General features: G+C 26.5%; 2 protein-coding genes across 6 annotated transcripts in view; one reads left to right on the forward strand and one right to left on the reverse strand.

The window, feature by feature from the left end:
* Nucleotides 1-13528, forward strand: part of LOC129983927 (guanylate kinase-like) — a 42357-nt gene extending 28829 nt beyond the window's left edge. For 2 of the 4 annotated variants that reach the window (XM_056093644.1, XM_056093646.1), the window contains exons 2-8: nt 10077-10220; nt 10541-10582; nt 10845-10941; nt 11064-11202; nt 11316-11400; nt 11746-11831; nt 12484-13528. In XM_056093644.1, the coding sequence (XP_055949619.1) occupies nt 10077-10220; nt 10541-10582; nt 10845-10941; nt 11064-11202; nt 11316-11400; nt 11746-11831; nt 12484-12519 (629 nt within the window). In that variant the 3' untranslated portion in view covers nt 12520-13528. Of the gene's footprint in view, nt 1-7606; nt 7795-8730; nt 9004-10076; nt 10221-10540; nt 10583-10844; nt 10942-11063; nt 11203-11315; nt 11401-11745; nt 11832-12483 lie in introns of those variants that run through there. The other 2 variants (XM_056093645.1, XM_056093643.1) reach the window with 2 other exon arrangements.
* LOC129983926 (mutS protein homolog 4-like) overlaps nt 1-14015 on the reverse strand; it is a 131240-nt gene that overhangs the window by 92090 nt on the left and 25135 nt on the right. The gene's annotated exons all lie outside the window — the stretch shown is intronic.

Raw genomic sequence — 14015 nt, forward strand, 5'->3', positions numbered from 1 at the left:
ATTGTGTGTAGAATTTTAAGTGAAAAGAATTATGAAGGTCTTAAAACTCATCAAAAAGCAATAAATATTTTGTAAAATATTGAGAAAACATAACTCTATAGTATCCATTTAATATAATAGTTTTTCAAATAGTCAAAAAACTTAAATTTTATTTGGATAATAAAATTGGTAGGTATATTATGACAATAATTAGCATGGGTCATTGAAAACATTTTTAAAAAAGTAAGAAGAACTTGAGGTTTAAAATTAATGTTAGTTGAATCACAATGCACCTTCAGGACTCAAATAAATTTTTAAAAATCCTGAAAAATCTGAATTATCTAATGAATTTGAAAATAAAACATCTTTAAATGATATATACGTTGAAATAAAAATAAATTATGAGGAAATTGTAAATTTTTTTAAATAACTGTTCAAAACTTTTAATTATTAATATGAATTGAAGACTTTGTAGTGACAAAGCACAAGATCTTTAGTTTAAGATTAATTTATTAATAATGATGCTAAACAATATCCAACAAAATTCTATAAATTGGAATATATAAAACTGTACTTATCACTGAAAAATAAATATAATTTTAAAAACAATTGTAATAATTTGTTAGATTAACTATAATAATTTGTTAAATCAACTGTTAATTTTAAGAATATATCTGTTAAAAATAGGACCAAACGTACTGGTCATTGAAGCATGTATCATTTGAAAAAAAAATCCCCGATGAACTCATTAACAGCAAAAAATATGAAACTCCTTAATCTATAAAATAAGTCTTTTCTATTGCAGAAATCTAATGCGTTATATAAATCGTTAAAATTTAAGTTTTTAATTGGTAATATTATATAAATTGATAATGGAAAATAAAATAAAACTGAATTAACAGATGAAATTATAGAAAAAATTATATAAATCTTATTGACTGGAATATAGAGATACTGTAAGATGACAAAGTTCTAACTCAGGCTAAGGTAATGATTAGGATTCTTTATTTTGTTTTAGATAATTATACTTTTATTATCTCAGTTAAAAAGTATATTTAATAATTTTAATTTTATTTGAATCAGTTTCTTTAAATTATTAGTTTTTTCCCCTCGTATTTTTAATGCAAGGAATCTTTTCTAACTTCCTGTTCGGTTCGCTACTAAAAAAGCTATATTTCACTAAGCCTGAAGAATAAAAATCTTTTAAAGAACTATATGCTTGCTCCTTCTAAGCATGTTTTATGCATATATTTATACTTTACTTACTTATCTTAAATTCAATATTTTAATAAGAATTATTAATTCAATAATTAAGAAATTTCAAATTGCTTATTTTATAACCTTCCTATGGCAATAGCAGAACTTAAATAATTGGAATGATCGTACATAATAAATGCTTTCTACGCTATCATATATTACTTGAAAACCATTTCTTCTAATTTATGTTAATGTTTAATTTATTTTAATGTATAGTTAGAATTACTTCGTAGAATTCTAGATGATAGTTAGAATCATTTAATTTTACTTCGCATCACATCTCTTACTGTATTCTCTATAGCTTATTATTAAGCATTCCTTATAAAAACTTTTGCTAGATTTTGGAGGGTTAAATTCAAACTAAACACGTCTACATAAATCAAAATTCTCACTTATAATTTCGTATTTACTGAATAGAATATGTGCAATATATATAATATGAGGCTCTTATCAAGATCCAATAGCTAATTCTCAAATAGCTAGAAATGAACATAAAACTCCAGTGGAAAAAAGGTTTTAAACTAAGGGAATCATTTATTTTATATTGTTTAAATGAATGCATGTACTTCTGAAAAAAGTTAAGAATTCTAATGAATTAAAAGGCCCTATGTCATAATAAAAAATTAACGACCTTCTAAAATATGCGATAGTAAAAATATTTCTATTCTATTCTAATATTCTAAATATTAAAATTGACAGATTTATAACTGTTTAATTTAAATAGGTGTCGTATAAAATTTTATTTTAGGAAACGATTTGAAAAAAAATGACAAAACAAAAAAGTGCATGATTTCAATTTACAGATAATACCTTAATATCGCCTTCGAGGCTCGAAATTGTCTGTTAAATTCATCTAAAATAATGATGCTTAGTGTTTCGTAAGTCGATCAGTTTTAGTTACAGAAGAAAGAATTTTTTTATTGTTGTTGTTGTTATTTAAAATATTACAGTGTTAAGAATATTTTACTAAATATAACTGATAACACAAGAGGGCTGTATTAAAAGGCAGATTTTGTAAACATATTTATTAACTTCTCGTCATTAAAAACGTTTTTTCCAATTCGAACTATATACCAGTCTAGAAATATTGTGCGACTATAAGAAGTGGACAACTTGCATATATTTTGATTAAAGTTGCGAAAGATTTTTGGTAATTCTTCCTTATAACAAACAAAGCATTACTGTTTTAATATATTTATGCGATCAAAAACAGTATTTTAATCGCGATATGTAACGTCAAAAAAGTCCTTATATGGTTAGATTAATAAACATAGACATGATTAGAATGTTAGTAATAAACATCTCGTTTATCGAGACAGAGAAATATCATTGGACAGTTCGTATCAAAGTTAAAGATGAAGAAGAAAAAAAAAAATGCTTTATAAGTCCAATATTTCGTCCCTGAAAATGGTTTTCTCTTCTTTTTTTTTAATGCTACAAATTATAATTTTATTTTCATAAATTCACAGTTACTTTAAATGGCGTAAATATTTATAGTTACTTTGCAGCCCTGTGTTTAAACATTGATCTCTTCGTATAAACCGCTTTGTGTCGGAACCAAAGAGTGCTGACTGACACAACATAGATATCTCTTGTTTCACTCGATATAGGAACTAATTTGACATTTGGTATCTATATAAAAGATAGATAAGAGGCGCAAGGAAGAAAATAACTCAGCAAATTCAAACACATCGATGACATAAGTTGTCTTTAAACAAGTCCTATCAAGGACGACCCGCGGGACAATTTTTCGCAGTATTTCTAGAGTACGCTTTGACTGAAAATCATAAAAGCACCAGTTGAAACCGGAATTAATCATATAAGTGCAGGGTTGCCACAGTATAGATTTTATGTAACAGCAAGAATTCTTTTTATAACTTTAATAACCTTTAAAAACATTAGCTTTCACTTTATTGAAAGAGACAAGGCTATCTTTATTTTTAAAATTATAAGAGAAATAAAGTGCTGTATATACTTGTAAGTGAACATTGTACCAATAGCCGAAATCATCAGTTATAAATCTGAAGTGCAGTTTTAAATTTAACAACAACACGCAAGAGAGTCATTTTATAAACTGCACTTTTAGTTAATAGAACACAAAATTTGTGATCTACAGATGACAAGATAAAAGAAATGTCATGTCTTACTCAAATAAATCGATATTACAAGATATTTGCATCGAAACAGTTAGATAAAAATACAATTCTCATTATATTCCAAATTATAATTTCATCATATGTGAAGTTATATATCTATCATAGATAATTTAAAGCATAGTAAACCAGATTGAGAATACTTAAGATTGTCATAGTTATTATTTACTTATTTTTAAATAAATGAGAAATTCATTTGTTTAGATTACTAAGAGTCTTCTGGGAAGAAAGGAAACATTAATATTTAATTAGTTGAAAATGCATTCCAGTGTAAAACTGCAATAATTTAGTGCACAGAAGTAATATTTATTTAGCTGTAAATACAATCTTTCGAAGAGATAACATTAAACAACTAACGAAGCCTCATTTTGAATGTTAAGGATATATATAATGACTATATATCAAATTTGCTTTGTGGTTTTGATTATCTCAAAATACAATTCATAAGAAAATTTATTTTCAAATAGTATTATTCTCTTTTCACGGGTTTATCATGTAGGCATATAAATATTGAGAATTAGGAAGGCTTTTATTCTGTAAGCTAAAAAACGTTTTAATTTCTTCGCTTGATAAGATGAATTGCTAATAAAATAAAATTGAATAGTAAAAATTGAATGCAATTTATAAAAGAAATGTTCCGAATGAATTGTTTATTTTATATAGATGAATATTAGTTCGAGAAGAAACAAATAGTTCCCCTAATTTGGTAATTACCGTAATACTGTGTTTCATCGGAATATTCCTACTTAATACGTATAGACAATTTTACCCAATTATTTTTGATTTGTAAACTTAATAAAAGTGGTTTTTATATTTTCTTGTATCCATAATAGTTGAAAGAGAGCATATATCTTACTAGGCAATCATTTCGTGTTTGGCATCGAATATTTATCTAGAAAGTCGATTTTTCAAACGAAGCGAATTGTTAAAGTCAAAAAAAGAAAAAACTTTCAGAGACAACTAAATAATTTACCATGTATTAAGAAATTACCCAGTCCTTTTAAAATGAAAAAAAAATAATAATAATAAATATTAGTTTGATCTCTGAAGGAGGAAAATTGAAATTTTTACAGCATTTTTTAGTTTAACGTAAGAAAATCGGCAATGTTATGCAGGAAATGTTAGAAATCGAATTTGTAAAAAGTATCTTCGAGGCATGAATGTCCTTCCATTATCGGCAGCCTTTTGAAATCGAAGGTTGTCTATTTACGGTCAGTAGTACTATGGCCCTTTCTGATGAATGGGTCTATCTCGATTTCGTAAGAAGGTAAGAGAGACTGACAACTCTAGTTTTCATCTCTTATCTCTTATCCATTTCAAAATTTCCATTTCACGGATAACGAGAGCCCCCACCTAGATGTATTTCGAGATTACTTTATCAGCTAGATTAAATATAACTCTCTCGTTAAAATGACGAAATAACCCCCCGACTTTATTTTACGCCATGTTTCGAAATATAGCCTTCATTGAATCATTTGGAGTGATGCAATTTCTGTTTCGTCTTTCGATGAAGATGTGTTCCTTAACACGTATGAAAATATCTGGCTTACAATTAGTTTTGAAATCAAATTGCTGAGGTTTATATTTAGATTTCTCGCCTTTGTTTATTTTCTGGAAATGATAAGGATTACTTGAAGACACCTGTTTTGATACCACATTTTTATATGAGGGCTTCTATGAATCATCGAGCATGGCGTAATTTCAATTGCATCTTCTGATGTATATGTTTCCAAGCCGCAATCAAGTACCGAAATATTTCCTGTTTTGCATTGCAAAATGCTTTGAAACTAATTTTTACTAATCAATTTTGCTTTTACCCTTGCATGGTTTTGTCACTATCAAGAATAAGAATTGCATAGAAAATAATATTATCTCTAATAAAAATTTGATTCCTACAGATTTCTATCATTTTCAATGAACTGGGAACAATAACAGAAAAATGTATCTTCAGTTGTTCAGATGTTAATAATTTCGAATTAATCGCAAAAACTTAGAAGCGTATCGAATTAAATATTACAGCTCAACTAGCACTCTCAAAATAAAGTGAAAGTTTTTGTCGTTGCCATTATTCATCTAATCTGACGGCCCCTTCAAGATTATGAGAATTGAAGTAAATTGCTTTCAAACCTTTCTCTGAAAAGTAATGCTACCAGAATATCTCATCGAATAATTACTTTGACATATGCACCAGAATTTCATTGATGAAATTATGTGCGTGATATTTAAATTTATTAAAAAGGTTAGTAATGAATTAATTTTCTTCAGAAAACATATCATTTTTATAAAAAGCATCACATATTCCAAATGAATTGAAATATTGGGATGAAAAAAAATAATAGATATGTGAAACAAACTTTATGATAAAATAAATGCTAAGATGGGAATTTTAAAGTATGCGACTTTACCTCTAAAGTTAGAATTTCTTTGAAATATTATGTAATTAATAAAGGGGGGAAAAAAACCGGTTACAAGAAATTTTTGATTTTTCTTTTTAGTGTCATAAGTTTTATGCGAAGGAATAGCAAGAGAGACGTAACATTCTAGATTTTCTCTGAATTATAGCCATGGAATAAGAGATATATAATATGTAATGGTACATATTTTACAGTTTCCATATATTTCATCATTTCAATTGATTTGTTTGCACACTTTTTGTATTGAATAGTCCATTTTTTACAGCAGTATCCTTATATCTTTTGATGATTAACTACTATAATAAATTTTAAACACAGAAATCTATTTTGAAGATATTTTCAAGAAAATTTCAAAAGCAGAAAATAATTATGGGGAAAAAAAAACATCTTTTTGTAGCTTTTGTTACTCGAATCTTTCCACTTTCTTATAAATTATCTGGTGTTACAAGAATTTCACAACATTTAGTTTGTGATTATAATTGATAGCATGCTCGATAATTTATCAGATATATAAAAAAAAAGCCAATTAATGATTAAGAATGCACTTTCGGTATAAAATACCGAAAAAATCTTAACGTTAAATACAAAAGATGCCCTTTTTCAATAACCTTAAATATACTGATATTTCTCTGATACATTGTAATTACAAATAGAAACTTTCCAATGTATTTTTAAATGTTGAGGATTTTTTTAGAACCATTAATTATTATATACGTGGTCATTACAATGTATTATGTTCTTCTTTGCATTTTAAATATAGTATAGAATTTTCAAGAATGTTTTTCAGTTTTATGTATCAACATTTTGTTAAAACACATATTTATATGATGAAAATCGTGTATTTTTCTTTCTATGTTTTTAAATACTGCTAAAAGTATAGCATGAAAATAAATTTTACTTAACCTTGACTAAAAGCACCTTAACTATTCCAGAAACTTGCTTGTGATATCAAATAAAATAATACTTTCAGTTATTCAATTATGCTGAATTCTAAACATAATCTTTACTTATCACATTTTGCGTTATCAGAATTCCAATGAAAATTATTTAAAATTTAAATGAAATCATTGATTATATACAAATAGGTAAGAAACTTTATAATAACAAAACATAACTAATAAAGAAATATGTTAACGAATCTTTTGAACGAGACCAAATTTACTAGTGAAAGGAAGGTATTTTCAGACCTATAAGGAATTTTTTTCTAACGAGATCTTTGAAAGATTCACTTCAATACTATCGAATAAGGAAGTTCGTTTCTAAATCTGCAGAGTTTCTAAAATATTTTCATTCACTCATGAGTACAAAAAGAATGTCTCAACCACTTGAACTTGAAGGTAAAAAAAGAATCTGTGGTCGATGTCCCTGGAAGTTGCATCTCCATGGCACGCATCTGTTGTTGATCGTCTAGTTACAGCGTGCTTTTTCGGTCATCACCAACCAAAACGGAGATTAACTGGATGCAACAAATTGGGTCACATGTGAAATAAAACCCCTAATGTTTATTTGCTTCCATAAATAGATTGGGATGAGATTAAGATATCCCTTATCTCTTAGGACTTGGTTCCCTTCGCTCGATTGACGAATCCCGTGACCAGCCGAAAGATGAAGGAACTGATTCCTTGTTTATGTTATCTTATCAGATTCGTATACGTAACACGTCTTGAGGCGTTGCGCCTCACGCCCGCCCCAAGGATGGCTAATGCAGAAGGAAGAAATTGTCTCCGCCCCCAATATTTTACACGTGATCAGGTCGTGTTCTATCCATCTTGGGCAAACAGAATCACCTGCTCTGCCAGATAAATACAGGAGCCATCCCTCCGTTTGTATCGATTGCATTTACAGAGCTCTCTCTTGAGAAATAACCCTTTACGCTCCTCGTCTTCACTGAAGAGACATGGATTCCCTTCTGCATGCCATCCCTGTCAACGGCGTGTATCTACCCGACTTCCCTTGGAGATGTCGTTATCCTCGAGAAGACTGGATTATTGGTAAGCAAGCTGTTGCTTTGCTTAGAACTTGTTTTCTGTCATGCCTATTGATATTAAAAGGCGTATTATTCTTTCTTTCTGATAAATATAATTGGAAGATGCCTGATAATATTTTTACAATTTAGAAATTTCTGTAATAAATTTTTCCTATTTAGTTTAAATCCTCATTTCAAACTGATTGATTGTAAGTTAGTAAAATGTTTGGAATTATGCAAACTTTATACTACTTGTTGTGTAAAACAGAAGAAAAAGTTTCATTTATACATTGTAGTCTATTAAAATTATATAAAGATTTTTTAAAAAGAGGCTTTCCAGCTGAAAACTAGAGTATTAGTTTTAATTGGAAGTTTTCTATTTTTTAACTCTATCAAAACCCAAAATAATTTTTAAATTAAAAGGAAAAACTTCTTTCTTAATAACAAACCTTCACATTACTTAACATAATTTACAACTTTTAGTCTCCCCCATAATTTACAAATATTCTAAATGTATGATTGTTGCATTTTTATGCTGAAATTTTTTGAAATGCTTCAAAAATGGGAATTCTAAAGCTTATAATTTGCATACAGCAAGCTTTAAGGCCCATTACTTATTTTTCATTTGTATCATATTTGGCTTCTACAATCATCCAATGGCAGCATTTTTGGGGACCTGGTCTTTTAGAAAGACCGGTGGATTTGACAAGAATCGCTTATATCATACATGTACTTTTGAGAAATATTCTTCTCTCCATAAATATTAATTGTAGTGAGGAAAGTTCAAATCAATATCATATGACTTTTTTTCAAAATATCTAGATTCAGTTTTAGAAATTCAAACAAAAAGAAATACTAAAATCGTAATCAAAAATTATTGTATAAACATGTCGCAATATAATATGAATTGAAATTAAAAATAAAAAGTTTGCATGGAATAACACTACAACTTCAATCCAAATTTTCAGACAAAGGTAAACAACCCTTTCCGCTAATGTACCACGTTGCTTGTATAGGTGTGGCTTTCTTAAATCATTTCCTGTTTTTAAAGCTTATATGAGCCTTTTTACCATCTGCAAATTGACTTCTAATTCAACTTTATTTTTACGTTCGTTTTACAATCAAAACATTATATCTTTTTCTAATAAATTGTGCGCAAATAAGTTTACAATGGAAGTTGCTAATGGGGTTATTACCAAGCCTTATCAAAATGGAATTTCCAGCTTGAAATCAGGTAATTGAAAACAAAAAGCTTTTTTGTAATCAAATAAATTAAGCGAATATTTTCATTTGTAGTTAGGACAATATCAAAAGTTCTCTTTCTATCCGGTTACGTGTCGCAGTATTATCTAACAATTCTAGATGGCAGCAGTTGATTGTTGTTATCATTTGTTTTTATTTATCAATTTAAATTGCGCGACGTAATGTCAGATACTGATATTTATCGGTGTTTGTTTCTGAATTGCCGTTTGAATTTTTTTTAAACAGCTCTTATTTTGTTAATTTTTATAGATTTTGGATACATAATCTTTTTTGATACGCGTAATTTAATTAGTAGGTCTCCAAATTTAATTAACTGTCGATATTTTTTTTAGGTAATGATCGTTAATTATAGAATAGTACGCTGTTATAAAATTAATGTACTTTATTGATATTATATTTATTTAATTCATTGGAAAATATCCTGATTGTTTTGCAAGATTTATAATTATTATAGAAAATACGGCATAATTTACCTGATTGTGTAATAAATATGATTTACAATTATGAAACATGCCTGAATATTTTTTATATGAAAAGATTATTAATTTTTCTTTAGCTTCTTTTCTTTTAGTGTAAAAATAACAACAAATATCTTTGTTTGTGTTTTTTCTCTTGTATATCTAAGGAAACAATTTCAACTTGTGAAAATATTGCTGAATAATAACACTAGTCATTAAAATTCAAAAATTGAAGGCAAAAATAATAATCCAAAACTGGGAAGTTTTTCCTCTCTAATTCCTATATCTTCAATAATACCTATGCAAAATTATTAGTATCCATATAATTATATTCTATTAAAATAATACTAGTAAAGTAAACTGCAACCTGATCAAGCAGAATTGTAAATAGTCTTCAGTCAAATAAAACCATACTTTTTATTTGGTACAATATTATCAACTTGATGACTTTTACATTAGGAAGCTTTAAACCTAATTTAACATATCAAAATCAAATAAATTACCCTGGTTTCAAATCATCAATAAAATCTATAAAAATATATGCTTAATAATATTTAAAATGTTTAAATTGTTTCTTTTCTTACAGAAAATGTTAAATGGAAGAGTGAGAAGAAGTTTGAAAGTCTTCCTCGTCCCATTGCCGTATGTGGACCTTCAGGAAGTGGCAAATCCACTCTTCTAAAACGTTTCTTGGCAGAGTACAAAGACTATGTCGAATTTAGCATTTCTCGTAAGTTTTACATATTCTCTAATAAATTATATACTTTTAAATTATGAAAAGTTTAATGAATTATAATATATATTTTATTTGGATTATTTATATTTTTATGGTGACTTGATAATTATTTTAATCAATTTTTTTATATATGTATATAAAATGTCAAGACAATTTATTTGGTTTTCTTAACTTCAAATTGTATTAAATTATTTAAAGAATTAATCATATCATGTAATGTCTTATATAATGTAATTTTGTATTCAAGTTGTTAGAATTGCTCTTTGTTAGAAATTTACCCAAGAAATAATAATTATTTCTCTTCATTTTTTTAGATACCACAAGAAAGCCTAGACCCAATGAAATCGATGGAAAAGGTAAGAATAGTGAAATTTTAAGTTTGGGGGAAAAAAAATCATTGATGTAATCTGCATATCATAAAAGTAGAATGTATTTTAAATTTTATCTGATAATTTTATTAATTATAAATAATTATTGTAAACATACTATCTATATGGGCATTCAATGTTTTAACATTAGTTTAAATAGTTATTTGCCTTTGAAATTTTATTTTTATTTAAAACAAATAAATTAATAAGCTTAAAAATAAGATTGCTAATTATATATTTTTGTTCTCAGATTACCATTTTGTAAGTCGAGAAGATATGGAGAAAGCTATTGCGAATGGCGAATTTTTGGAGCATGCCGAATTCTCAGGAAATATCTATGGCACTTCGTAAGTAAATGTATTAATTAATGCTTATATATATATATAATTTGTAATTTATATTTTAAGCACTTCTCTACTCAAAAATATAATTTATTATATATTTATGGGTATTTTTTGTTAATTCACAGGAAAAATGCTGTTAAGCAAATCTTGAAGAATGGAAAACTTTGCATTCTGGATGTAGAAATGGTAGGAGTGAAAAATCTGAAAAAAACTGACTTGAATCCAAAATTTATCTTTGTCAAAACACCCAGTATTGAAGTTCTGGTAAGTGTAAATATATAATATTTTATGTTATTAAAATATAATATAATTTTCATTTTTACTATTGCAAATTTATTCATTAGTTATTTTAAAATATGTTCCTTTAACTATTGCAGGAAGAACGTCTCAGAAACAGAAACACAGAATCTGAAGAAAGCCTCCAAAAAAGACTGGCTAGAGCTAAAGAAGAGTTAGTGTATGGTAAGTTATATTCTGTATTCATAAATCATAAACAACAAGTTTTATTTTTTAACATAGTGTTATTTTTCATAACATAACCATCATCATATATTTAACAATTTTGTATGAAATTCTTTTAAAATTAAATAATTAAAATTAGATAATTAATTCATATTTTTCAAGTTTTTTTTTTATTGACCTTTTTTTAACAAAGGTTTAAAAACTTATAGAAATATATAAAAACCTGCATTTAATTGCCTGTCACTTTTTCTTTCTATTAGAATGTACTTAAACTGATGTTTTTAATATCTGAACTAATTTTTATTATTTAATTAAGATTTTAATCAATGTCTTTGTCTTTATCAGGTGAAACTCCTGGAAATTTTGATCTTGTTCTGGTGAATGATGATTTAGAAGAAGCATATAAACAGCTGAAAGAGTTTTTGCTTCATGTAAGTATTATCATTAAAAAAAAAATGATACACATATATTTTATACATATATAAATTTTTGTGAAATACCTTTCGAGTGTGTACATACTGCCTTTACAGTTTTAATCGTATTTTAAAATGCATTTGTTTGTAAAAACATATATTGTCCAAAATATTATCTAAATTAGCAGATTTGGTTTTTATAATTTCTTTGCTCATTAGTATGTAAAACAGTGTATAAGAATTTTTTAAAAATGGTAAATGTAAGAAATTATATTTTTTTAATGTTAGTATTTTTTAAAATTAATCAAAGAAGTTGAGAAGTAAAAAAAAAAAAAAATTTTAATGTATTTACTTTGCTTACAGTTAGTGCTTCTTCTCAGTTTTTTAATTACAGTGGTATTCAGTATCTTACCTGTTATATGGAATATAAATCTGTTTCAACAAATATGAAAATTTAAAAAGAAAATTAAGAAATATAGTGATAAAGTATACTTTTTTATATTAATAATCAATATTTTACAAACATGTAGTAATTTACTCTCATGTATTTCATTTTTTTTAATAATGCAGTAAGATCCTTTTATTTTAAAAAGATTTTATATAATATATTGCTGTTTTAAATTGAGAAAATATTAAAATGTATCTTATTTTATTTATTTGTGCATTCCAGGACATTGAAAATTTGAAGAGAAGAATGCACCACTAACGATCTGTGTGCGCAGCTGTGTACATAGTGTATTTCATCTGTATATTTCTCTTCCACATCATCATTCCTTGTCATATCATCTACTATTTATTTCTTTTGTGATAGGCTTTGCATGGGCCCATTTCACTGCTCTCATCTAGGACAAGATCTGCAAACCTGAACTTATTGGACTTTAATGCTTAGTTCTTAAGTTTCTGATGTCTCGCAAATCATTTTCTTGTTTATTGGTCATAAAGAAAAATTTGAATATAATTATTAAATTATACATTTCTCATGATATTTTATAACTTCATGGCCTTTTCTTCCTATGTATTATGATTTCATCTACTTAAATGATATTTTAAAAAGTGAAATGTCTCACTTCAATATGACTGCTATTGTAAAAATATTATGAAAGATATATTGCAAAATTTTGGAAAATACTCAAATTATTATGCTTTAAAGGCTATAAAATTTGTTAGAGCTAATTTTTTTTATTATTCTGAATCTTCTAAAATGTAGTTACTACTTATTACATTTGAATTGATATTTTAATATTTAATCTATCAAGATTGAATTTTTTTTAAATAGACTGTGATAATTATAAACATATTTTCTTTTATACTCAAACTATCTGACGACATAATTTCTTTGTAACATCTGTAAGCTCTACTATATATTCTTTAAAAATTAATTTGCATAATTGCAAAAAAATATTGTTGAAATTAGTCACTATAATATAAATATCTTCTTGCTTATCACCAGCTTAGTACTGCATTTAATTTAAAAGAATTTTCACTATCTTAGTAGAGCTCAGAACCAACGTCAAGTAGACTTGTGTGTATATAAATGCATTTGTAGATAACGCTGTCAATAGATGCATTCTTGGTAAAATGTTTGTAATATTGTAAAGTTTTTGTTTTCTGTTGGTGTGTAGGCATTTTGTATGTTTTATAAGACCTTGGAACTATGTTCTTCAATGACTTTTGTTTTATTCATACATAGAATAAAAGTGCTAACTTAAGATAAACTGGTTTTCTGTTTAATTTTGCATTTTTTTTTATTGCATAGAAGCACTACTTCCTTTACATAATTATTCAATTTCCAGAAGAAAAAAATATTTATTCAAATTTTAACTTTTGTCGTCATCTGACTGCATCAAATCCATTACTACATAATATTCTTTTCCAAAAATAGATTTGTGTAAATTAAAACTTAATAATCAAAATCTTAAAAGAAACATGCTCAATAAAATAAATATTCTGTTTAATAATTCCATCAAATTTTAAAATAGTTAATTAGTTTAGAAGTAGTGTCTGGAAAGAAACTTAGTCACACAAAGGTTTAAAAAAAATATTAGTGAGAAGAATAAATTGAAATCTATATTGTAAAATGGAGTCATTATTATTATTATTATTATTTTCACTATATCAAGTTTTTGCTTTACTTTTTTCTGTTGCTTTTTTTACAAAAACCTTGTATTATTTTGTTCTGTATGAAATAGTTTATCCACCATA

Source organism: Argiope bruennichi, chromosome 9, assembly GCF_947563725.1.
Source record: "Argiope bruennichi chromosome 9, qqArgBrue1.1, whole genome shotgun sequence".
Classification (NCBI taxonomy): domain Eukaryota; kingdom Metazoa; phylum Arthropoda; class Arachnida; order Araneae; family Araneidae; genus Argiope; species Argiope bruennichi.